The sequence below is a fragment of the Caretta caretta genome, chromosome 5, assembly GCF_965140235.1.
Source record: "Caretta caretta isolate rCarCar2 chromosome 5, rCarCar1.hap1, whole genome shotgun sequence".
Taxonomy (NCBI): Eukaryota; Metazoa; Chordata; order Testudines; family Cheloniidae; genus Caretta; species Caretta caretta.
The window spans coordinates 97,755,464-97,782,056 of NC_134210.1; the positions used below are offsets into that span (position 1 = coordinate 97,755,464).

A 26,593-nucleotide genomic window follows, 5' to 3' on the forward strand; every position below is an offset into this window, starting at 1 on the left:
AGTAATTGCTTGTGTCTACTTAAGGCTCAGCTGCTAGAGGTAGATTTGGCACAAACTTTTTCTGTGGGTTACACAACTGTTTGCTAGATAGCTGGATACCAGGAATGCTGGGCTATAGCTCTGGCTCTGGGCTAAAAGTATGATTTTGTGATTAGATAGGATATTCAAAGCACATTCATCGTGAAAGGCAGTGTGGCTGACTAGATAAGATATGCGCTGACATGTTAGAGCCCTGGGTTCTATTTCCGAAATATCATTGTATAACTTCTCTATTAACTTATTTGTAAAATGAGGTCGCAGCTCATATTAGGTTGCCTTCTAGGACAGGGTTCATAACTGATATTTTATTAATCAGCAGATGAAGAGCAATATGTGGTGCAAAGCACAGAGTGCTATAGGTTTTTTTGCAAAGGGATCCCAAAAAAGTAAGATAATCCCATAAAATACTTTAAGAAAGGAACTATTTTGGAACTATTATTTTTTCTGTGTGAAGCCAATTTTCATCAAAACACCATGAAAAATTCAAATAGTGTTCAAAGTTTACTTTTTAAGTTTTGTGTTTACCATTTTATTAAGATTTTTTACAAAATAAGCTGAAAATTCTGAAAACTTGAGCGAGGGGGTAGTAATCAGTGACTCCATAATAATGATAGGTTTCAGAGGAACAGCCGTGTTAGTCTGTATTCGCAAAAAGAAAAGGAGTACTTGTGGCACCTTAGAGACTAACCAATTTATTTGAGCATGAGCTTTCGTGAGCTACAGCTCACTTCATCAGATGTTATACCGTGGAATGAAGTGAGCTGTAGCTCACGAAAGCTCATGCTCAAATAAATTGGTTAGTCTCTAAGGTGCCACAAGTACTCCTTTTCTTTTTGCATAATAATGATATCTTCCATTGACTATATATTACACAGACTTGAAGGTTTACTATTTTTTAAAGATTTCCATTCATCTAGAATTCAGAATGTAAAAATGGCCATAAATGAATGAATGAATAAATAATCTGGGATCATGTATATATTCTCTAAAATAATACTAAAATGGCATAGTTGTCTTTCACAATATAGAGCCAGACAGTAATACTTTTACTCACATTTGGTAGTTTCTTAATCCTCAAATTGACTTCAACGGGACTTGACATGGAGTAAGGTACTATTCAGTGTGAGTAAGCATACCACAGTCTGGTCCACACAGTGAGGCCAAGCAGCGGTACACAGAAAAAATAATTTTGGGCATTGTTATTTTCCAGATCTTGATTCCAGTGTACTTTCCACTGGAGTGCCATGAATGGTGAGAGGATAGACCAGTTGTAGTCTCCCATAGAATGATGTAGAGAATTTTCCCCTAGGTGTGGTAGAAACTTTTACAAGTTTATCATGTAACAATGAAGTATATAAAAGTTAGGTCATGTGCCAGGTGACTTTACTTCAGCCTCCTTTTGATTTTCTCAGGTAGTTCGCCTATATCAGACTCTCAGCAATCCTCTTAGCAAGCTGAGCACCCTCAACAGCACGCACTCCCATTTCGTACTGGCAGATGATGGGACAGTGGGAAAATATGGCAATGAGATGAAGCTCAGGAGGAATCTTGAGAAATACTTAAACCTTCAGAAAATACACACTGGTGAGTATTGTGATGTCAAATTTATCACAGGTTAAAAGATTTTTAAGATGCTGAGGACTTCCTGTGATATGCTGGGTGTCTTCTACTTCCATGGATTTCACTGGGAATGAGGATGGCTCAGCATCTTGAAGGATCAAGCCATAAATACTCAAAGGGGGCGAGGGGGAAGGAAAGGAACAATTTTTTTTCAAAAATCACTAATGACTTTGGGTGTTTTTGATTTCCCAGTTTGGGACCTCTGTGATGACTCTGATATTATACACTGAAAATCAGACCCATTTAAAGCCTGTCAAACTGGGCACCCAAAAACTGAAAATGTTGACCTGGAGTTCTAGAAAGCCAGAGTAGAGCATGGCTTCTGTTTCATAACTCTTTATGACAGCACTGATAACTTTTTCTCAAATATTTACCAGACATTTATAAAGAGAAAAAAATGTCAAATACAGTGAAATTCACGTTTTGCAATCTCACTGTGCAATTCTTTTGCATTCCACAACTGTCATTTTTGTTGTTGGCAAACAGTGCAATAACTAGTTGCAAAAGAGGAATTGAAAAAATATCCAATCAATCTTTTGTGTCTGTGAAATAAGCGAAAGGCAAGTTTCACAACTTTCATTTCCATTGTGGAATTGTTTGCACATTTAATACCTCAGTTATGTCTGAGTTAAAGACACCATCAAATAGGTATTTGTAGCCTGTGTAAAGTACTTATTTTCATGTAATAAGACCATCATCAGTGATTTATGGAAAGCTTGATACTGGTCTAATGAGCAAATCAGAAGGTATGTTAGAAAGAAACACCATTAGGTCAATTGTAATTGTTAAGTCCTTCCTTCCTTTTACCTACTCACCTCTTATTAGCACAGAGACGCATCCAAGAATCTCTTGAATCCATTCATGTTTTTTGTTTCCTGTTCAGTTTTAGATATAAAAAAATAGAATTCTTAATTATTGTATATTAGGTTTTCATTTGCTATGTCCATTTTTGTTTACTGTACCATTACCCAACTACCAGCTATTTCAAATTATTAAAATCACCTCTCCCAAGAATACATAACATATAGACAATTTTTTTTAAAAAGCCCCCGGTTGCTCATGAGTGTGTGCAAATATTTATATGCATAGTCACTTTTTCTATGCATGCACAAATTTTGCAAGCAAAACTCACAAGAACTGCTATTGCAGGCCATGCAAGGGAAGGGAAGGCTTCTTGTGCCCCATTTTCTTCCTCATGAGTCAATGCCCAGGCCTGCTTATAATCTTGTGCACAGTTTCTCAATAATCTTTTGTTTTAATGGCAGAGTTCCCTTGAGACAGCCTTGAAATGCCTGACACAAGGTGGGAGAAATAAAGGCATTGTTTTGTTTTTATCAATTAAAAACATGATTTCTATGAGATATTTTTTGTGGGTACAAGTTGACAAACCTATGTTTATGATGTGTACTGTGGGAGTGATAACTTTGCTGTTAGTAACGGTTGTGTGTGGTTTGAAACAGGAATGGGCCAAGGTGTACCGGTGGTTGGGCTAGTGGTAGAAGGAGGCCCAAACGTGATCCTAATGGTTTGGGAGTATGTGAGGGATACTCCTGCTGTCCCTGTGGTGGTCTGCGAGGGCACTGGCCGAGCTGCAGATCTTCTGGCTTTTATTCATAAACACACAGTAGATACAGGGTGAGTAGCTGCAGGCTGCACCACTTTTTTTTTTTTAATTATTGTGTGGTGGTAGTGAAAATGCTTATCTCCAAATCAAAGACAATTGTGAGAACTGTAGTGAAGTAGTCTTTGCCAGGAAGTGCAGAGTTCTGATCTCACCCCTGATGACAACCTCTCCAGCCCCTGTGACCTTTCCCTAGACTTAACCTCTCGGATGGAATTTCCCTTGTGATAAAAAATAGCAAGATTTGCACAAAAATAATGAGATTATTGTTAAATAGTTAATATATAAAATTTTAATTTTTTGGTGATCCATTTTTTAATTTTTGGAATCCTCTTGCACATCGTCAGTGTGTGTTTTATTTGAGACAATTAGTGTTACCCACCATCCTAAATATATTGGGCAAGGTGATTTTCGGCTGCTGCTGAAGGAGCTCTCATTTACAAATCTGCTTGTCCTCTGTCCAGCAATTAATTCTGTCCCCCCACAATCCCAACCCCCAGTAGGTCAGCCCACCCAGTCCCCATAAATTCATTCCCCATCCCCTAGCCTCTTAGTTCACCCCATGCCAGTTCAGCTCCCCCAGCCTCACATCTGCTCCTCCTGCGGTTCTTCACATTCCTATGTGTAGTCCTTGCTGGGCCAGGGTTAGAGTTGAAGGTCTCCTTATTCTGGAGTTAGTGTTTGAATGTATAGGTCTCCATGTGCTATGAATAGGGTTTGGGCCCATACTCTTCCCTGGCCCAGGTATAGGTCTAGGGCTAGGGTTGGAGGCCAGAGGTTTTCCAAGGTTAGGGTTAAGAACATAAGAATGGCCATACTGGGTCAGACCAAAGGTCCATCAAGCCCAGTGTTCTGTCCTCTGACAGTGGCCAATGGCAGGTGCCCCAAGGGAATGAAGGGACATGTTATTATCAAGTGATCCATGCCCTGTCACCCCATCCCTGACTATCCTGGCTAACAGCCATTGATGGATCTATCTTCTATGAATCTATCTAGCTCCCTTTTGAAACCTGTTATAGTCTTGGCCTTCACAACATCCTCTGGCAAGGAGTTCCACAGGTTGAGTGTGCGTTGTGTGAAGAAATACTTGCTTTTGTTTGTTTTAAACCTGCTGCCTATTAATTTCATTTGGTGACCCCTAGTTCTTGTGTTATGAGGAGGAGTAAATAACACTTCCTTATTTACTTCCTCTATACCACTCATGATTTTATAGACCTCTATCATCTCCTCCTCCTTAGTCACCTCTTTTCCAAGCTGAAAAGTCCCAGTCTTATTAATCTCTCCTCATACGGAAGCCGTTCCATATCCCTAATCATTTTTGTTCCCCTTTTCTGAACCTTTTTCAATTCCAATATATCTTTTTTGAGATGGGGGCGACCATATCTGCATGCAGTATTCAAGGTGTGGGCTTACCATGGATTTATATAGAGGCAATATGATATTTTCTGTCTTATTATCTATCCCTTTCTTGATGATTCCCAACATTCTGTTCGCTGTTTTGACTGCCACTGCACACTGAGTGGATGATTTGAGAGAACGATCCACAATGACTCCAAGATCTCTTTCTGGAGTGGTAACAGCTAATTTAGACCCCATCATTATATATTTATAGTTAGGATTATGTTTTCCAATGTGCATTACTTTGCATTTATCTGCATTAAATTTCATCTGCCATTTTGTTGCCCAGTCACCCAGTTTTGTGAGATCCCTTTGTAACTCTTCGCAGTCTGCTTTAACTATCTTGAGTAGTTTTGTATCATCTGCAAATTTTGCCACCTTACTGTTTACCCCTTTTTCCAGATTGTTTATGAATCTGTTAAATAGGACTGGGCCCAATACAGATCCCTGGGGGATGCTACTATTTACCTCTCTCCATTCTGAAAACTGACCATTTATTCCTACCCTTTGTTTCCTATCTTTTAACCACTTACCAATCCATGAGAGAACCTTCCCTCTTATCCCATGACTGCTTATTTTGCTTAAGAGCCTTTGGTGAGGGACCTTGTCAAAGGCTTTCTGAAAATCTAAATACACTATATCCACTGGATCTCCTTTGTCCACATGCTTGTTGATCCCCTTAAAGAATTCTAGTAGATTGGTGAGGCACAATTGCTCTTTACAAAAACCATGTTGACTATTTCCCAACAAATTATGTTCATCTATGTATCAGACAATTTTGTCCTTTATGATAGTTTCAACCAATTTGCCCAGTACTGAAGTGAGCCTTACTGGCCTGTAGTTTCCAGGAGCCCTTTTTAAAAATTGGCTTCACATTAGCTAATTAGGTTGGGGCTTGCAGGCTTTTGCAAGCATGGGTTAGGGTTGTAGTATGGAGGCCTCTCTGGGTGAGGGATAGAGTTGGAGACCATAGATGTCCGTAGATTAGGGTTATGGTTAGTGTTGGGACCCCTAGGCATCTGTGGGCCAGTATTAATGCTTGGGCCCATAGCTCTGCCCAGTCTATAGTTGGAGCCTGTGATCCTAGGTGTCACTGGGTTAATGTTAATGTTTGGGCCTATAGGCTTCTTCAGTTATAATTTTGTTTGGACCAGTCAGCATCCTTTTTCTAGATTTAGAGTTTGTATCATTATGTCTCAGAGATATTGTTATGGTTGAGACTAGGCTAGAGGTAGGGTTAGGGTTGAAGGCTGTAGCACACTCCCCATGCTAGGGTTAGCATTGGCCCCATAGTTCTGTCTAAGCTAGTATTATGGTCTGGAAGTATCCCCATGCACAGTTAGGTCTGTCAGTCTTAGGCCTTCTTGGAATAGCATTAAGATTGGAGGCCATAATTCTTCTTGTCTTGGGTTTGAGTTGGAAGTCAGAGGCCTCCCCCAGCTAGGGGATGGAATTGGAGGTATGTCCAGGGTAGCATTAGGATTGGGTCCTGTATGGCTTGCTGTACTCAGTCTAGATTTGGGTCCTGTATGTCTCACTGGTCTAGGGTTATAGTTGGATCCTGTAGTCCTCACCATTCCAGGGTCAGGTTTGGTGTCTGTTGTCCTTTCTAGCCTAGGGTTGTGATTTGAGTCTGTAGCCTTCCTTGGGCTAGAGCAATATTTGTGGTTAGTGGAGGCCAGTGTTAGGTCACTGACTGTAACCCTAGTCCAGGTCCCTCTGGCAACCCCAACTCTAATCCTAGACCTAAGACTTCTGGTTGCTAGAAACCTGTAGTCTTCCTTGGGCTAGAGTTATATTTGTGGTTAGTAGGAGGCCTTCGGGCCAATGTTAGGACACTGATGCAACCCCAGCTTCAATCCTAGGTCTGACTTCTGCAGCCTGAACCCGAACCCAAGGAGCTCTACTGGCTGTATGTCCAATCCTATCCTTGAGACATATGTAGACCCCATCCATAACCCTTGTCTGGTGATCTCTATGGGCACTGATCATGAACTTCTGTGGGTCCAAACTTCAAATGCAACCCTCTCCTGGGGCCAGCCGGCCACTTCATTTTTAATCTTTTCCTGGGTCACCCTCTGGCCCAAACCATGATTGTGTCCCTGGCTCTTCACGGGCCCCCGCCGTAACCCAAGCCCAGGATCACAGATCAGTCTTGTCCCTGATGCTAGCCCACAAAGAGAAGGTAAGCACCTTCTCAGGCTGTTTAGTGTGGAGTAAGGCAGTAGCTTCCAACCTTGACACTAGTCTGGGTCTGCCTGTGGGCCCAACCTCTACTCTATCCCGAAGTCATCGACTCATTTCAACACCGACATCACTCCCAGGGATGCTTGCGGACTTCAGCCCCAATCTTATCCCCATGGACCTGTGCGCTCCATTCCAAGCCATAACACCATGGACATCTGCAGGCCCCAAATCTGACCTTATCCCTGGTGAGCCCCACAGGTCCTGCTCTGACCCTAATCTGCAGCCGTGGCCTTAACCCTGTTGTGACCATCAGCCATGGCCACCAACTGACCCCAGCCCCAACTGTAGGCCAGGGCCATAGACAAGCTTGAACCTTAACAGAAACTTACCCATAGAATACCATGTCCAGTACTGACCTTGACACTGATTGTGGGTGCTGGACATCCAGCCAGTCCCAACCATAATACTTGACAGTGGCTAGCACTTGACTCCAAATCCAAACCTAGCCCAGGATCACCATTGGCCCTATCCCTAACCCACCCCCAGGGCCAACAATTGGTCCCAATCTTTGTTAATAACCAGCACCAACTCTAACCCCAGCCCTGCATCATCAGCTGATTTTTCCCTAGCCCAGGGCCCCTATCTGGTCCCAATGCTCACCCTAGCATGGGGACTTCATCCTGTCCCAGCCATTTTCCTGAGTTGAGGCCCCCATCTGACCTCATCCCTAAACCTGATTTGAGGTCCCCATGCAGATCAAAACTGAACCCTAGGTCTTAGTTTCCAAGCATAATCCTGACCCCTCTCCACACTTTTCAATTCTAACAACCTGGGGCCCACATCTTCCTGGGTCTGCCATCTGGCCATATTGTATCTCTGTCCCTCATCTGCAATCTGTCCCTAATTCTGAGCCAAGTTTGGGGTTCCCTTTTGGCCCCAATACTAAACCTAGTATGCTGTCCCAACATGCCAGGAGCCTCTAATTAAGGCCCACATCTATGCCCAACCCCAACCTTAGCTCAGGGCCAGCAATGCACCTCAAATCTAAACAAATGTGGATTTTTTAAAATAATTTTTTTTTTCATGGGAAAATGGGTTTTTTTATAAATCAAAAATGTTAATGAACAATTGTCCATTTTTGAAAATGTTCATGGACTTATTCACAACGTTGTCATTATTTAAACATTTGTAGTATATATTTTGTTCTATATCTCTCTTTGATGTTGTTTGTTAGCTTTTTAGAGTATAATTTTTGGAATCATGTTTTCATATTTTTGGTAACTTACTTTTATATCTTTTTTGCCTGTTCTTTTTATTTTCTTCTCCCTCCCTTTCCTTTTTTTCCATTATTTTTCTTGTCATTAAAAAGAAATTAGTTAAAAAAACTTACTGGAAAATGAAAGGAGAAATGAAAAAAAGATGAAAAAAGATAACAATAAAAAACCCAGAAAATAATAAACGGAAAGTAAAATACCAAGCAACTTAAATTATGTTCACAAAATTTAATTAAAAAGGTAGAAAAAAATTGCAAAAGCAAGTTTGAAATCTCAGTTTTTCATGAAATTGTTTAAATTTTTTACTAGCTCCATTCATAATACTTTTCAAACTAATTAGCTTTGCCATTGATTGCGTTTACATGGGTTCATAACGTTTAAATACAGTATTAAATAAATATTTAATATTGTATATTGGTTATGTCCTGCCTTTGTTATGCATGAGTGGTACTGTGAAAGGTGAAGGCAATATCGTACTGAAGACAAAGTATGCATTGCTGTATCCACTGGTCTACTCTGTTCTCACAAGTTTCTTCTGTTAGTGTAACATCTGACAAAGAGATCAGTCAGATGAGGCATCCTACGGTACAATTTATTCTTGTCTGTGTATTTATTTGTTCCTCAGAGACTTGCTCCCTCAGCTGAAGGAGGAGATATCAATAATGATTCAGAACACCTTTAATTTTGGGCAGAAACAGTCCATTCATCTATTTCAAATGCTGATGGAGTGTATGGCGCACAGAGAATCTGTGAGTATGATGGATTGTTGGTTTGTATTACGATCTCTTTCATTTGCTATACAAGTGTGATCTTTTTGTTGATTATGAAATATATTGGCCTGGGCACAGAGGCTATTGTAATAATGTTATCTCTGATATAAATATAGCAGGCCAAAGTTTGTCGTCAATTACCTCTGTTCAGTCTCATTTGTGTTAATGAAGGTTTCATAAGTTGTTTGTTTTCCAGATGGACTTTTCCCATCCCTTTTATGAGACCCAGGTGTTTCAACACAATTAGTCCAGTGCCCTTAGGCTGGGAAGTAGCTAATTCTGGCAAAGGCAGGCTGATTGAACAGGGCTGGCTAGCAGACACAGGTCTCCTGGCCCTGAAAGGGGCAGGCCACCCTGTTACACATTTCTCTCCCTCTCTCCCTAAAGCTTTGCTTGGCCCCAGGGCAAGTTCTACCATTTACAGCCATACGTCAAGCTTGGACAGGCTGTTTTCCTGGCTGCCATCTCTCCTACTCTTCTCTTAGCTGGCTAACATCTGAGATCAACTGGTCTTTTTCCCAGCACACTTTCTCCATGTTGGAGATTTGGGGACCAAATCTTCCATGTCACATTGCAGCATCATTACTTGTAATTCCAAGCACTGTTTCCCCTCAGCCAACTCCTTTTTCTCTTTCAGAGCCTGCTGTGTGGCTTTCTCCAAGGCAGCCAATTCCACACAGTGGTTCTCCTTCCCAGGTCAGCTCCTGCTTTATGGCTTGTGCCACAGCACTAACATAGGAAGAGTGTCTCTCTTCCAGGTCTCTTTTTAATTGATCCCTTTTCAGGAGCATCTCCTGCAACTTCTTCCACTTCCAACTTCCTCCACTATCTCTGCCATATCAGGCACTGCCATGACTTCAGAGTCTGTTGCTTCTCCAGCCTCTGTAGTTGCCCCCATTATTATCACAGTGTTTCTCTGTGTTCTCAGCCCTGCACTTTTTCTCCAGAACTTGTACCTGCTGGTGAAGGGCAAAAACTTGGTTCTCCAGATTCCTCTTTGCCTGCCCCTCCTGGGTCAGCTGCTTTTCCAAGCGATTCCTTTCTGCTTCTATCTGCCTTAACTGGATCTTGAGGCTCAGCCTCTGCAGCTTTTAGTCCTGCTCCCTATTCCTAGGCCCCTAATTGTTCCCTTGGTACAATCCTTCTTTCCACAGTTCAAGTACTAAGTGGGACAGAGCTTTTTAATATCTTCGGTCTCCCCACAGGAAAAACATATCACCACCCTCTTTCCTGTGCTCCACTTTTCCACACCTGAAGCACACCAGAGCATTTGTCCCAGGCTGGTGCTGGGGTATTTCCAGCCACTGTTGCTTTTGTTGGCCCTCCCACAACTGCAAGAGGATTGTCTGTGTCTGCTTGTGATTTGTCACCAGCAGGTGGAGGATGTCCTCCACTCCTTTCCCTATTGCTAAAAGGAGTTCAGTATACCCCTCCATACACTAGTTTGGCAAGGTAGATGTTCCCCAGCCAAAGAAGGTGTCTGTATCTCTCTGCCCCATAATTCTTCCTTGATTGGAGGGGGTGTCATGATAGGAGGGGGTGTCAAGTTGTCATAGGCCATGACTGCCCTATAGCACCTGTGATTCTGAGAATGGCGCCTCAGGCACTCCCTGTCTCAATTTGCCCTCACCAGGTTTTTTTTTTATTTTTGTCTCTTCTGGGGATTCACATGGCTAACCTCTCCTGCTGCATTACTCTCAGAGTTCAATTCCCACATGGGGTAACAAAAGTCCAAACAAACAAGAGGTTCTTCTACCCTGCTTGGGCTTCTCTTCAGCCCACCCTCCAGGCTTCTGGGCTACCTTTAAGGGTATGTCTACACTGCAGTTAGACACCCACGCCTGGCCCATGCCAGCTGACTCGGTCTTGGGGGTGCTTAATTTTGGTGTAGACACTTTGGGTAGAGCCCAAGCTCTGGGACCCTGCGAGGGGGAAAGTCCCAGAGCTTGGGCTTCAGCTCAAACCCAAACATCTACACCACAATTAAACAACCCCTTAGCCTGAGCCCTGTGAGCCCGAGTCAGCTGGCATGGGCCAGCTGTGGGTTTTTAATTGCAATGTAGATGTACCCTAAGTGTCTCTTCTCTGGGAGAAAGTGCTGACTCCCAGGCTGCTTCCCTGGAGTCCTTCTAGACCCTACTTCAGGGCTTTCCACATAAGCTCAACTTATTCCCTGTGGTTCCTCTCCCAAACTGAGTTTTCTCAGCCCTTTTATGAGGCCCACGTGCTTCAGGCTGTCACTTGACCCCATTTAGTTCAGCCGCCTTATGTTAGAAGGCAGCTGACTCTGGGGCAAGAGGGGCTGATTGAAGAGGGCTGGCTAGCCCCAGGGACTCTTGGCTCCTAAAGGGGCAGACCATCCTATTACAAGGTTTCAAGATCTTCCACTGTGTGAGAAGTAAGTATGTGGGTGTCATTGTACGAATCTTAATGTCTCAGCCTTCAAGGTCAGCCAAAAAGAGAGATTCAGTGTTGCAGGATTAGAAATATGATGATTTGCATGTTGATTTCCTTGCATTAAGAGTCTATGTGTATGTCTACACTGTAATTAGATACCTGCCTCTGGCCCGTGACAGCTGACTCAGGCTTGTGGGACTAGGGCTAGGGAGCTGTTTAATAGACGTTAGGGCTCAGGCTGCAGCCTGAGCTCTGGGACTCGCCCCCCTTGTAGGGTCATATAAGTCCGAGCTCCAGCCCGAGCCAGGGTTGCCAACTTTCTAATTGCACAAAACCGAACACCCATCCTCACCCCATCCCCGAGGCCCCGCCCCCACTCACTACATTCTCCCTCCCTTGCTGGCTTGCTCTCTCCCACCCTCACTCACTTTCACTGGGCTGGGGCAGGGTTTGGGGTGTGGGAGGGGGTGCGGGCTTTGTGGTGGAGCTGGGGATGAGGGGTTTGGGGAGCAGGAGGGGGCTCCGGGTTGGGGGGTGGGGCAGAGGGATTTGGAGTGCAGGTGGGGGGGGGGACTGTGGGTTGAGGCAGGGGATTGGGGTGCATCAGGGGGTGAGGGCTCTGGGATGGGGTTGGGGATGAGGGGTTCAGGGTGTGGGAGGGGGGTCTGGGCTGGGACAGGGGGTGAGGATGCTGGAGGGGGTCTGGTCTCTAGGCTGAGGTGCGGGCTCTGGGGTGGGGCTGGGGATGAGGGGTTTGGGGTTGGGACTCAGCGTTGGAACATGGGATTACCTCGGGTGGCTCCTGGTCAGTGGCACAGCGAGGCTAAGACAGGCTCCCTGCCTGTCCTGACTCCAGTGCTGTGCCCAGGAAGCGGCCAGCAGGTCTGGCGCCTAGGTGGGGGGTGGGAGCAGGAGGCTCTGCAGGCTGCTGTCATCCGCAGGCACCTCCCCTCCATACACTAGTTTGGCAAGGAACTAGCCAATGGGAGTGTGGAGCCAGTGCTCTGGGTGGGGGCAGTGCATGGAGCCCCTTGGCCCCCCTGACAAGGAGCTTGACCTGCTGGCCGCTTCCAAGGCGCAGTGCAGTGCCAGGACAGGTAGGGACTAGCCTGCCTTAGCTGTGCAGCACCACCATGGTTGCCGGCCAATGGGCGCTGCAGGGGCAGTGTGCGGAGCCTCCTAGCTGCCCCTATACATAGGAGCTGGAGGGGGGACATGCTACTGCTTCCGGGAGCCACGTGGAACCCCGGCATGCGTGGAGCAGGGCAAGCCCCGGATCCCGCTCCCTGGCTGGAGCTCAAGGGCCAGATTAAAATGTCTGAAGGGTTGGATGCGACCCCCGGGCCGTAGTTTGCCCACCTCTGCCCTAGCCTGAACATCTATACCGCAAATAAACAGCCCTGTGAGCCCGAGTCAGCTGGCACAGGCCAGCCGTGGATTTTTAATTGCTATGTAGACATACCCTAATGGTACATTTTCATTGCGGTGCACAAGGAGATACATTCATGTATAGATCGCTTTGTTAATGTTGCTGAGAGCTGTGAAACTTATTTCACTGGACACTAGGTCAAGAACGAACACCCAGTGTTTCCCTGGAAGGGCTTGTCTACGTTCCCCCCGAATAACATCCTTTTGCAACACTGACAGATAACCATATTTGATGCAGAGTCAGAGGAGCAGCAGGACATTGATTTGGCAATCCTGACAGCACTCCTGAAAGGTACTTATCTAATAATATTTCCTATGACCTACAGATTCATTGACATGCCCTTTCAAAGAAAGGAAGGAAAAGAAGCTAATGTATGAAAGTTAATGGAGCCTTTTCTTGTTTTCTAGGTACAAATATGTCTGCATCAGATCAGCTAAATTTGGCCTTGGCATGGAATAGACTGGACATTGCCAAGAAACATATATTGGTTTGTGGACAAGACTGGAAGGTACTTTTCAATTTTATTTTCCAGCATGTGTTTGTTTTTTACAGAGAAGCTTTTTAATTCTCTTTGTGTTTTCACCTTTGCTTTGCATCTGACAGACTCTGTCTGATGAGTTACTTGGAGTTTGAGTTCACATACCTGTCTGGTGGTGTAAGCATAGTTAGTATTTGGAAATGCAAAGTTTTCCTAGGGGGCATTCAACATGGAATGCTCAAACTAAGTTTTGTTCCTAACTTCTGTTGGAGGACTTGAAGCTGGGGTAAGGAGGCACGAGCCCCCCTTGCCATGCTGCAGAGGGTGACACCATTAACATTATGATTCTGTAGATTTTTACGTATCAAGTGACATGTCTCTTACCCTTCTATCACTAATTTGTCCATGGAATAAGATTTCACTACATTATGCTCCCAGACTATTGTGTGTTCCTCATTTTCTGGGTCCCTGACTAGAGACCTTGGAGTATGCTTTGCAGAAGTGCTGAGCACTTAGAACTGCAGTTGAAGTCAATGAGAGCTATGCTTTGAACATATGAAGTGCTAGGCATAGATTCAGAAAGGGACTTAGGCATTCAGTATTGCAACATTCAGCATTGCAATTCCTAACTTTTAGTTGTCTGGAAAATCACTGCAATCCATAAAGCCTGAATTAGGCCCCCAAGCTCCTTATACAATGAATGGGGACAGATAGGTGCCTAAGAATGGGATCCACAAAAGTTAGAATGATAGGTGGCTCCCTGCCTAAACTAACCAATAGGAGATGCCAATTATATGGGTGTGTCCTAAACCCCACCTCTCTCTTGGACTTAGGTGCCCTGTCTCTGTTTGGACTCCGCAGTTGGGAGTCCTCTCCTGGAGTCAGGTGCTTAAGCCATTTTTTGAAAGAAGCACTGCTGATGAAGTAGATGATGGTGCTGCCTCCCTTATACCTTCAGTGGTTATAGCATTCCTCCAGGATGTGGGAGAGCCTAGTTCAGTTCCTCTCCCTCCCCCTCCCCCTGACAGATAGGGAGAAGGGATTTGAATATGGGTCATCCACCTCTTAGGAGAGTGCCCTAATTACTGGGTTATAGGATATTCTGGGGTAGGTCTGTCTCTCAGTCTCTCCTGTTGAAGCTGTTCTACTTTGGAACATATTTATATAGTCCTTTGGGCCGAGCGAGAGCCAGCGTGTGAATGATTGGTGAACAAGTGTAAATTAGGAAGAAGAAGAAAAAAAGTGAAAACTGGGCTGGTAAGAGAGGAAGGGATTTTTAAATTGAGATTGTGGAAACTTTTTGGCTTTTGTTTGTTGTTGTTCATACCTATTTAAGTACAATCATTAATTAACATTTTGAATGAAGGAAATCTTTGTTAAATATTGAATATCTGCACCCCTTCAGTTAAAGCCTTAAGAGTTCACAATAAATAACTCTTAATACCCTCACTTGTTCTCCAGTAAAAAACAGAGTGCTTGTCTGCACTTGAAATACTACAGTGGCATAGCTGCATTGCTGTTGCATTCTCCCATCAGCATAGGCAACCTTCCTCCCTGAGGGGGAGTAACTAGGTCAATGGAAGAATTCTTCTGTTGACATAGTGCTGTCTATACTGGGGGGTAAGTCATCTTAACTACTCTGTACAAGGTGTATGGACTTTTCAGTAATTAATTTTCTAGTATAACATATGACCTTCCTGGGCCTGGTCTACATCCCTGATATTTCAAAGTTAAAAAACAAGCAGAAAAAAAAAACCTTCAAGAACAGCAATGTTTTCATTATACACCATAAAGAAGCAAAAGACAGGCACAAGCCCATTTTTAAAAATATCCTGTGCTGGTGACCTTTAAAAGCCACATTTTTAATTAGTGGGGCCCAAAGTTAATACACAGCTGGGAGGGTCTACATTTTTGTGCATACTACGTATTCAAATTGCCAGGTATGTAGGCAGCAATTTCCAAGTGATTTGTGTAAACTTTCATAGTATTTGTATGTACAAGTGAAAGTGCACACTTATGCATGGATTCGCTTTTAAAAACGTTTTCCTAAAAGTTCAATAGGTAATGATTATAATCAGCTGTAACTACATTTCTGCATAAATGTCAGCTCAGCATCAAATAGATTGTACAACAGACTGTGAAATATTTCTGAAACCAAAGTAATTTAATAACATTACGCAAACTTTGCACAGCCATAATGTGACAATGTTTTTTAATGCATACTACACATCTGTTAATATTACAGGATATTACATCCACAAAATATAAACCTGCACATTGGAAGAAGTATTTGTGTGTGCACAATAGGTATTGGCTATTTCCCAGTTTGCACACCAAAACATGCATTTTGCACACATAGTTGCCTATTTGTATGGATGTATGCAAGCAGGCATATTTTGTAGAAGCAAAGTAGATATTTTTGAAATCAAAGCCTTCCATAGGCCCAATTCCTTAGCTGCTGTGCATATGGAAATTCTGTTGAGATAAATAAAAGTGCTCCTATGCTTGGAGCACTTTTGGAATTGAGTCCTCCATTTTAATGTAGATACTGTTCTGTGTTACACAGGTTTTTTTTTTACCATCTTCAAATATAATTTTCAGAAAGTTTATCTTATATATTCTTTCTCTTTTTTAATATAGCCTTTCTTTAAATACCTTGGTCTCATATAGTTCCTCTGTTTTTTGTTATGTGGCAAATCAGAAAGTCTTTTCATTATGACAGATTAAATGCTGAAGCTGAAATGATTTAAAAACAAGGCCAATAGGAGATGCACTGTCTAGTGCAATGGTTGTAAAGGCAAATTTGAAGAAGTCTTTGTTAAGGTTTGGTTTGTGCAGAATAATTTTCCCCACTGGATTTTTACATAGGTGCATTTTCTAACAAATTTTTATTTTCTACAGTACACATGAAATACAGGGACAAAGCATGAAGATAAATAGATCCTTAACTCTTGTTTGGGGTTTGTTTTATTTAATCCAGAATGATTTTTTTCCCCATTTTCTTTTTTTCCTCCCCTTCTCCCTCACCCTTTGAAGGTTGGCTCCCTGGAACAGGCAATGCTGGATGCTTTAGTGATGGACCGGGTGGACTTTGTAAAGTTATTAATAGAGCATGGAGTGAATCTGCACCGTTTCCTTACTATATCCCGACTGGAAGAACTCTACAATACAGTGAGTACCTGAAACCCCATTGCAAAGTAGCTTCTGGCTAGATAGCTAAGTATTGGATGGATAGACAGACAGACTAGACAAAAATGGCAGAATTGGAAGGCCTGATTCCCTGTTGATTTGTAGCTTATGTAGTCACACCAGTGTAAAGTGGATGTAAACGCTACCATTTATATTGCAGTCTGTGGAGCATAGTGTTCTATACCCTCGTTGCGCTGGTGTAAATGTCTGAACAAGGACAACCAAACAGGCTCACGGTTCCTGAGCTGTTCAAAAGAAGTGGCTGTTTTTATTAATTGAGGCTATGTCTATACTACACAGCTTTTAGTGACATGGCTGTGTCACTACACCTGTGCTGCGAAAAGTCATGCAGCGTAGCCACTGTTTGTCAGCTCTCCTGCTGACAAGAAACTTCCGCCCCGAACAAGTGACGTTTGCGTTGTCGGCAGGAGAGCGCTCCTGCTGACAAAGTGCTGTTCACATTGGCGCTTGTTGAGGCAAAGCTTTTGTCGTGTGTGTGTGTGTGTGTGTTTGTGGGGTTAACACCTCTGAAAGACAAAAGTTTTGTCATTCAATTGCCAGCGTAGACATAGCCAGATACTGAATTCGGAAGCACAACCTTCTTGAAAATTTAGCTCATAGGACCTGGCTCTCTGCTGCCCTGCACTTTGCATAGCCAGTTACATCCAGGCAAAGTGGGTATATAAAGCTGCCAAATCAGACTGTAAGGTGCAAGTGGCTACAGAAAGTGCAAGAATGTATATATCACTGATGCATGTCTCCTCTCCTGCAGCACTGTCATCTTGCAATAGGAGGCCAATAAAAATGTTTAAAGTAGTGTCTCACCTAATTAATAACATCTGATGTAGTGCTTTCTAGGCCAAGACTATTTTTTGCAACTACCATAGGGAGTTTTTTTTGCAACTACCAAATGGATGGCTCTGGCAAGAAGCTGGCCCACTTGAAATAAATTTTCATTTGTATTTGAAATCCTAAAAATATAGCCCTCAGTTTTCTATTTTGAAAATGTTCATTTACTGCACTAGTTTCAGCAGGGCAGCCTGTTATACTTCTCCTGTCAACGCTAATAAAATTGGTCACAAATCTGGGAAGCTGTGGGTTTTACTGAATTATATTGCAATCTATGGGCCATATTGTGACCTCCTTATTTACACTGAATAGTATGTTACTCCTGGAGTACTCCCATTGAAATCAATGAGAGTACTCTTAGAGTAAGGTACTACTTAAGATGAGTAAGTGAATTACAATATAGCCCAACGGATTGATCTTTAGATGTCCCCTAAGATAAGCATTACCCTTGAAGAGTAATTTCAAAGCCCTTTTTGCAGTGACCAAACTCCACTCTCTGCCTGAGGGCAAAGCCCATTTCTCCATCTTGGACTCATGGGAATGAAAGAGGGGAAGTGAAAAACCTCCAGCCACACAATGCATGTCTTGAGTGAGAACATTGCTTTGAGGACCCTGCTCCTGCTTCAGTTCTCTATGGGTTGATGCAGCTCTATGCCTGTAAAGTCTGTATCCTCTGTTCAGGGCAAAAAGAGAGACAGAATGTTTAAAGGTTCTACTCAGGAATGGGAAGTGATGGGTACTCCAAAGCCCTTTCCACACTGTGTCTGCATGCTAAAATCTATTGTAACTTGTTTTCATTCATGTGTGAATAAAAGGTACCCAACACATTTAACAAAGAAAAACAAAATACAGCACATTTTCAATGTTACAAAAGTACTGTTGCTTGAGCTGATCAAAAATGGTGAACATGTCTGAAAAAAATTATTTGTTCCAATTTTTCCATAGAAAAAAAGGAATAGGGGAGAAAGATCCCCCACCAATAAAATCTGAATGGAAAAAAATTGAATGTAAAAATATTAACAAAAAAAATCAAGAAATTGAGAACAAATTACATTTTTCATTGTTGAAGAAAGGCCATTGTTCCTCAGAAAGTTTTAAATGCAACATTTTGATCAGCTGTAATTATGATGATAAGATTTTGAGGCAGGGGATAATTGGTTCTATGTACCAGCCTTTCACTTCTGGACAGCTTGTTTCAAGCTGAATTTCATGAGAAATGAATTTAGATTTTAACCTGGGCTGGTGTACGTTACGCACATTCAAAATTGTCATACAGTTTAGCAAAGGAGACAGTCTCTTCTTAGGAGAGGCCCAGGACTGTGATAATAGTATGCTGGTTGCAGATTTGCATTGAAGGCCATTTGTAGAACTGCAGGAAGCTTGAATAACTACTGATTATCCTGTGGAGATCTCAACATTTTTCTTGCACAGATTTTGAAGTTAATGCATAAACATGCACATTTGTTTAATTTCTTTTTCTTTTGATTAACATTACAGAAACAAGGACCAACAAATCTACTTTTGCATCATCTTGTTCGAGATGTAAAACAGGTAATCTAAATCTGAAAGTCTGAGAATATAAGAATGTAACTTAATATACCAGGATCTAGTGACACTAATTGCTATCAGATAGTATTGTAGAAAGTTTAGAATTAGAAATGACAGCTTCATGTCTATTTTTATATCTACTGAATGAATTGTCTCTAGCCCATTTATTCCCCAAAGCTATGGAATGCTCTCCAGGGTTCTGTACCTTAATGTATTGACTTACACTCACAACTGTTCAAACTCCCTTTATCTTACATTACAAAAGTACCATTATTAAATAAATCAAGGATTTGGGGAACCATTACAGTAACCCTGCCACAGTTCATCATTTTAACCATTTTTTTTTCAGTCAAAAGAATTGCCTTGCTTAACAATGACAGCAAAATATTCTGACAGGTGCAACACTCTTTCTGTACACTCTAGGAGAACAGAAGTTGGCAGTGAATAATTACTGCTTGGAGAGGAATTAGTAATTTATAGTCTGTTTCAAACTTTTATCTCTTGTATCTTGTGACATTGCTAATATAGGAAGCATTGAGGCTGTTCTTTTTGCATCTGATGTCAAGTGCAAGAGATGGCCAGATCTAAGACTGGATTAATTTCACCGTGTCTGCCAAGTATATACATCATAGGATAAAATGAATTCTTCTGTTGACCTACCCACATCTACACTGGGGATTAGATTATTTTAAATATGGTGCTCAACTTAGACCTTAGGCTAATCAAATTTTAAGTGTAGATCAGACCTCAAAGATGACCTCTCTTATGCATTTAATTTTGATTGGTCCAGTGAGTGGCTCACTTCAAATCTATTTTTACTTCTGGGTCCTACTTATCTGAGGGCCTATCTATTTGACTGTGTTGGGGATTATGTTTTAACATGTTCCTCTCCTGATTGTTACAATGCAGTTTGGTCTTGCCTATGTTTGAACTATGTTACAAAATGCTGTTATTGTAATAGACATTCTTATAAACTTTAGAGTGCAATGGATGGTAGACATTGTTTTACCAATTTTGGCGCATAACATGTTGACAGGTATTTAATTGTCTTACTTCTATAGCAGCTTCATATGCCTGAAGAATCTATGCGCTCTCTGTCAGATTTAGGAGTTTTATGCTACAGGATTTCACAACTCAATTCATGCTAGCCAGGTGTCAGGGTCTGTAGAAGATTGGTACCAGTGACCAAGACTTGGGCAGTCTAGCCTGGAGGTCACCACATTGTTCAGGAAGTAGAGGCCAATTGGACAGGTCTGGAGTCAGCTTCCAGGTGTCAGAACCGAAAGTTGGGGCTGGGGTCAGACAGGAGTTGAAGCCAAGGGCCAGCACTGAGTTGGAAGCCAAAGATCCATAGTCTAGGGTTGGAACTGGAGCAGTCAGAAACCAGAGCAATAGGATTCAGGGACTGGAATGAGGCTGAGGACAGGAGCTGAGAACAGGGCATGGTTGAAGTCAGGAACTAGGACAAGGCCAGGAGTCAGGTAGTAGATGGCAGGCTTTGTAGCAACTACAAGCCAGAATTCACCTTGTACACAAACAACTTGCTATGTCTCTTTCTGGATTAAATAGTATACTTGGCCCAATCAGGGACTATGGAGCTCCTCCAATCAGCTCACTATGGGTGGTATCTTTAGTTGAAAGTAAGCCGTAGGGGTCCTGATTCTTCAGTCAGAAGTAGAGCCTTCAGGTGGTGCTGTGAATGCAGCAGCAACCTGGAAGCTGGGTTCAGGATCCATGGACCTCACACTGTGTGCGTGGGTTGCTGTATAAAATGGCATTATAAAATGTTGTAAATATTTGTCTTACAGAGTGCCCTTCCTTTGGACTATAAGATATCATTGATTGATATTGGGCTGGTGATAGAGTATCTGATTGGTGGAGCTTATCGGAGCAACTACACAAGGAAACATTTCAGAGTTCTGTACAACGGCCTTTACAGAAAACGCAAGGTAACATCAATGAAATGGCTATTTGTGTCATTGGGAACAGCTGAAATGTCTAGATAACAATAATTATAATGCTTTTCACTTCGTGTGGTTTTGCTCTGAAAAGTAACCATTAAAATGACACTAATGGTAAAATGGCATTTAATGTCTTTCAATAATTTCCATGTCAGTCTTGATAAGGTTACAAGTAAAAAGGTGTTTCTTTAAGTTAACTGCTTGTTCAGCAAACTGATCCTGGCCTCTGAAAGCCAAGTTGGGGGTTTTTTATTCTCATTCATCATCACCTGTAAGAAAGGATTTGCAGGCCATGGTGGACCCTCATGTACACCTATGAGACAACATTATCTTCCCAGTATGTTATTAGGGAGCTGATCCAAAGCGTAATTACGTTACTGGGATTCTTTCCATTGATTTCAGTGGGTTTTGGATAGGTCATTGGTGTTGCCTATACAGACCAATAACTTTCATGGATGATGCACAAGAAAAATAAAGAATCCATTTCATTCTCATTTTCCTGTGTTGGCGCTTCAAGACAAACATTTGAAAAGCGGTCCAAACTTTTCAGTAAATTAATCAGGTATAACTGACACACACAAAAAGTGATCTGTTGAGTAAGAAGGTGTCTTTTTTCCATACTGAGTTTTCAGAGTAGAACTTTAAGTACAGTAATTCCATAAGCCAAACTCACAATGTATTGCTGTCAGAATTAATGGAAAAGCTCAAACTGGGATGAGGAAATCAGAGGAAAATTATACAACACAATTATAGAATTAAGGGAAAAAATGAAGAGATTAATTAATTAACCAATTAATTTTCTGAAATGGGATACACTATACTTAATCAAAAATATTGGAAGTGCTAGTTGTCTTTCTGAATTCAAAACATCAATTTTCTGCAGCCAGAGCACTCATCAAATTTCACAAGTTTAACATGGTTGAGTGGGATCAGTTCTTCAAAAACTAGGAGCTGCAGGAAGTGGTATTAACAATTCAGTAGGGAGTCATCTTCCCTTGGAGTTAATATTGAATAAAGTCCCCAGAGATAATAGAGACGCTTTCTGGTAGAAGGAATGTAAATAGGAGGTCCTGACGACTTGAGGTTCTTACATATCATATGGCAGTTTTTTACAAGAGTAGGGTTATTTTCAACAAGAGTTATGACCAAATTCAAAATAGGGCATTTTTTTTGATGTTATAAGTTCCAGAAATTGCACAGTAATTATTAGGCTGGCAGGTAGATCACCAAGATAAATGAGGGCAAATTTCATCCCTAATTTATATTTTTCTCTTTGTGTTTTGTGGGATATCTTTGGAACTAGAGTGTGGTCTCCAGCTTTGCTCAGAGCCTTTCTCATCATTCCCTTTGTCATAATAATCAGATGGGTAGCAGAGTTGAATCTGCTGAAAACACCTTGCATTCTCAGTTCATCAGAACAGAACAGTCTTACAAATACAAGGTACTGTCATTGCTTGCTTATGGTGGGAATATGTTAGGGGTATAATAGACTGAAAAATCAGATCAGTTTGTCAAGAGAGTTATTTCAGACATGCGGGATGCAGGCTGGATGCTTATTATGCTTAACTCTCCGTAAACACCAAAGACATCAAGGTTGTATCACACACAGCTCAAGAAGTACAATTACTGCTATTTTACAACATTGAGGTAAAGCTCCTCAATGAAACTCATTAATCTCCACCCCCTGGTTGATAAGGGCTTTCATCCCTTGAAATGTAACATTGCCAAAATCTCCTAATATAAGGCACAGATGATAAACCCTCTTATTTGGATGCAGGCATAGGAATTCATTGCCCCAAACCTCTCAGAAACTTTTATGTAAGTGGCAATAATAATCCCCTTGAGAAAAGAGTTGATGATGTAAATTGCAAGCAGATGGCAAAATATTTTCTCTTGAAACTGTGTCAGGTACGGATAACAAAAAGAATCCCATTCTTCTCTCAGATAACTCAGCATAAAACTAGAATTTTCCCCCAGGTCAGATTGGTGGAGACTCTGGGAGGTTTTTCACCTTCCTCTGCAGCATGGGGCATGGGTCACTTGCTGGTATGAACTAGAGTGGATGGTGGAGTCTCTGTAACTGGAAGTCTTTAAATCATGATTTGAGGATTTCAGTAACTCAGCCAGAGATTATGGGTCTATTACAGGGGTGGGTGAGGTTCTGTGGCCTGCAAAGTGCAGGAGGTCAGACTAGATGATCCTGATGCCCTTCTGCCCTTAAAATCTTTGAGTCGGTGGGACTTCATTAGCATTACTGAAGGCCAGTTTGTGAACAGCTAGTCATCAGAGCAGTCTCATTGAAGCCAACAGGAATTTTCCCCCTGATTTTAATGTAAGACAGTTCAGGCCGAAACACAGCATACCATAAATACACAACTTACTGTAAATGTGACACATATATTAAAAATCAAGAGAGCTATCACAGCTCTCTCACTTATATTTGATTTTACTAGTCCATTTTCTTCCAGCAGTGTGACATAAGTAGACTGGCGCACTAGTAAAATTAGTTCAATAAAATCAATGGGAGTGGAGGGCACTCCCCGTTTTGCTGGATCAGGATCTAAAAGCTGAGGCACAGGTTCAGAATGTTGAAATCACATTTAATTTCCTCAGTGCATTTTTGCTTTTGTTGATCCAAGCAACTGCTTACATTCATAGTCTGAATGTTATCTTAGCCATTCTTCTAATATCCATCTATATAATGGCCGAGGAACAACCAAATTGCTAATGCATTACATGAATTCAGGATGCAGCAACTTGCTCAGATTTTGTCTGCTATTTTACAGGAAAAGTCATCTGCTTTTCATAAGTCTAGGAAGAAGTCAAAAGATGAACTCAGCTTCTTAGAGGACGATGAGTCAGCTGGCTTTATTTACCCGTATAATGACCTCTTGGTTTGGGCAGTGTTAATGAAAAGACAGAAGATGGCAATGTTCTTCTGGCAGCATGGAGAAGAAGCTATGGTCAAGGCAGTCATGGCTTGCAAACTCTACAGAGCAATGGCACGTGAAGCCAAACAGAGCAATATGGTGGATGACACCTCAGAAGAACTGAAGAAGTACTCAGAGTAGGAGTTCTCCCTTCACTACAGTTAATAAAAGTCTACAGTGTTTAGAATAGTTAGACATTGTTCTTTCCATCAGCTAACCTGTAAGATCAGTGGCTGCATATGCTGTGAAATGTACAAGAAGCACTTTTTGCTATCTGCTCAGTTTAATGTACAAAGGAGACACACTAAGGCCTTGCCCACATGAGGATTTAAAGGAGTAATGTTGGCATGTATTAGCTAACTAACACCTTTGAAAAGTCTAAAGTAGACAAGGACAGTTGCCTTTAACACCGAGCTAAACTGGTGAAGTTAAAGCCTACACTTCCCTTTAGGCTTTAACTCGAATAGTTTAGCATGAGTTAAGGCCACGTGCCTTGTTTACTTAAGGCTTTTCAAATGTATTAGTACATATGTGTTACTTAACATGTACTAATATCCCACCTTAAATCCTAGTCTATTTAAGGCCTAAAGGAGAAATGTGCTGATACCGTAGCCCAGCACCTCAAAGAGGTTACTTTGCGGAACAGCCCAATCAGTTTTCCTCCCATTTTTAAATTTTAGTTTCATTCTTTGAATATCTGTGAAACATTCAGGATTTAGGGTTTTGTATCATGAAATCAGGAAATGTACAACGGCTCCCTAATCTGATAGTGCACCTTGAAATTTATTGATGTAATGTACTGTACTTTCATAGCCATAATGGAGCAGATTCAGAGCTCAAGGACGAATGATTATCTCTGTTTACATGTAATTATAGGGCTCTGTTCAAAGCAAAGTTTATTCACTGAGGTGCTGAGCATCTTCAGCTCCCATTGAGAGGTGCTTAGGGTCTGACTCAGTCTGAGGCTGCTGATGCAGTTGAGCACAGCACCTGTTTACCATGTTGGCAAGTGCATTACTGAATGAAATAATAGGCTGAACTATATGGCATGCGTGTGAAACCACACAATGAGGCTAATTAAAGATCAGGGTCCAGGAATGTAGAGTAATTCCTGTGGTTAGGAGAAGAGACTTAGATTTACTGCCTGAATTATTTTTCCTCTGGGTGTAGTGCTGAGACTGTGTGAAGAGGTGGGGAAGTTGTAGTTAATACAATTTCATATCTTACCACATGTGAAAGAAGCTTTTGAACTAGAGATGTGATCTCATGATCATTTTCAGTTGTGGTTGTTCCTCCATATTGTAAAATGGTGATTTTTTTTTTCTCTGTGCTGCTCTGTCTGTCCTAGTGAATTTGGGCAGCTTGCTTTAGATGTACTGGATAATGCATTCAAACAGAACGAGCAAATGGCCATGAAGCTACTGACCTCCGAGCTGAAAAATTGGAGCAACTCAACTTGCCTGAAACTGGCTGTGTCAGTGGGGCTGCGGCCCTTTGTGTCTCACACTTGCACACAGATGTTACTAACTGATATGTGGATGGGACGCCTGAAGATGCGGAAGAACTCCTGGTTTAAGGTAAACTCACTGACTTGTGCTGCATCTAAACCTGCAGAGGAAGCTTATGCTGAAGCACGCATTCTCCTTACATGTAGCTAGGTTTTGTCCTGATCTAATGCAGACACACATTAAAGACAGCATGCACGCTGAATGCACCTCCTCAGACTTGTGTTTCTCTTTTAGGTCATTCTAAGTATTCTTCTGCCTCCCACCATCTTGATGCTGGAGTTTAAAAGCAAGGCAGAAATGTCTCATGTGCCGCAGCTCCAGGACTTTCATCAGTTCACATGGCATCACAGTGATCAGAGCCCGTCCACCACTAAAGATGAGTTGTCTCTGGTTAGTTTGGCATCATCTTTAGCATTTATATTTTCACGAAACAGGGATAACATCTGGGTTGGTACTATTCCATTGAAAGCCTTTTGTCTTAAAATGTTACAATGCTTAGAAGACTTAGATTAGAAAGCTTATTACCATCTCCCTTACTTAATGTGAGTAAGATTTCACTCTTCAACTAGTCCCATTGATTAAAATCAGTGGGATTAGTTGTAGTTAAGCTACTACTCATTGTAAGTAAGTTTGGCACAGTCTGATTTTTTATAATCGCCATAACTTGTGCACATCAGTGCCAAATGTCACAGTGAAATCATGGAAATACAGGGCTGGAAGGGACCTCGAGAGCCCATCTAGTCCAGCTGAGGCGGGAACAAATAAACCTAGATAGGTGTATGTCCAACCTGTTCTTAAAAACCTCCAGTGACAGGGATTCCACAACCTCCATTGGAAGCCTAGTCCAGATTTTAGAGTTACAAAGATTTCAGACTGTGGGGTAGAGGACATAAGGAATGGATGTGAGTTTTGGGGGGACGTATGTTCAGGTGGTTTCAGTTTGGAATTTCTTTCCCAAAGGCTCTTCCCAGTCTTGAGTTGAGCTTGGACATTTTCAGACTTTACCTGCGTTGTACAACAAACTTGGGCCTGTGGTGGGAGGATGCTAGCAGAGAATTGGTGGTTCAACACATTGGAAAGGGGACAATAAATGAAAGGTGCTACCTGGGTAGCTGGTGCAAGAGTGGATGGGATACTCCAGCTAGTAAAAAAGGTGGCAATTTTAAATCAGTCTACCTGGCAGCTGGCCACAGATCTGTCCACAAAAACAATCAATGTGGTACACGTTTCCCCCCATCCAGATTACCTCTCCCCACATCAGGACAGGGCTCAGCTGTTGGCAAGTCTGGCAAGATCTGTTCTATCACTTTATAAACAATATATAGTCCTGAAAAGTTAGGAAGGTTTATCTAACTAGTGGATAGGGCACTGTACTGAAACTCCGGAGACATGGGT

At 42.0% G+C, this 26,593-nt stretch overlaps 1 protein-coding gene across 1 annotated transcript in view; it reads left to right on the forward strand.

Moving 5' to 3' along the window:
• The window catches only part of TRPM6 (transient receptor potential cation channel subfamily M member 6), a 108,483-nt gene that overhangs the window by 16,376 nt on the left and 65,514 nt on the right, over positions 1–26,593 (forward strand). The window contains exons 4-15 of the mRNA XM_048851799.2: positions 1,452–1,623; positions 3,120–3,294; positions 8,765–8,888; positions 12,954–13,026; positions 13,143–13,243; positions 16,250–16,384; positions 18,749–18,802; positions 20,608–20,748; positions 22,064–22,201; positions 23,547–23,827; positions 25,039–25,267; positions 25,433–25,588. Coding sequence (XP_048707756.2) covers positions 1,452–1,623; positions 3,120–3,294; positions 8,765–8,888; positions 12,954–13,026; positions 13,143–13,243; positions 16,250–16,384; positions 18,749–18,802; positions 20,608–20,748; positions 22,064–22,201; positions 23,547–23,827; positions 25,039–25,267; positions 25,433–25,588 — 1,779 coding nt within the window. The remainder of the gene's footprint in view (positions 1–1,451; positions 1,624–3,119; positions 3,295–8,764; positions 8,889–12,953; positions 13,027–13,142; positions 13,244–16,249; positions 16,385–18,748; positions 18,803–20,607; positions 20,749–22,063; positions 22,202–23,546; positions 23,828–25,038; positions 25,268–25,432; positions 25,589–26,593) is intronic.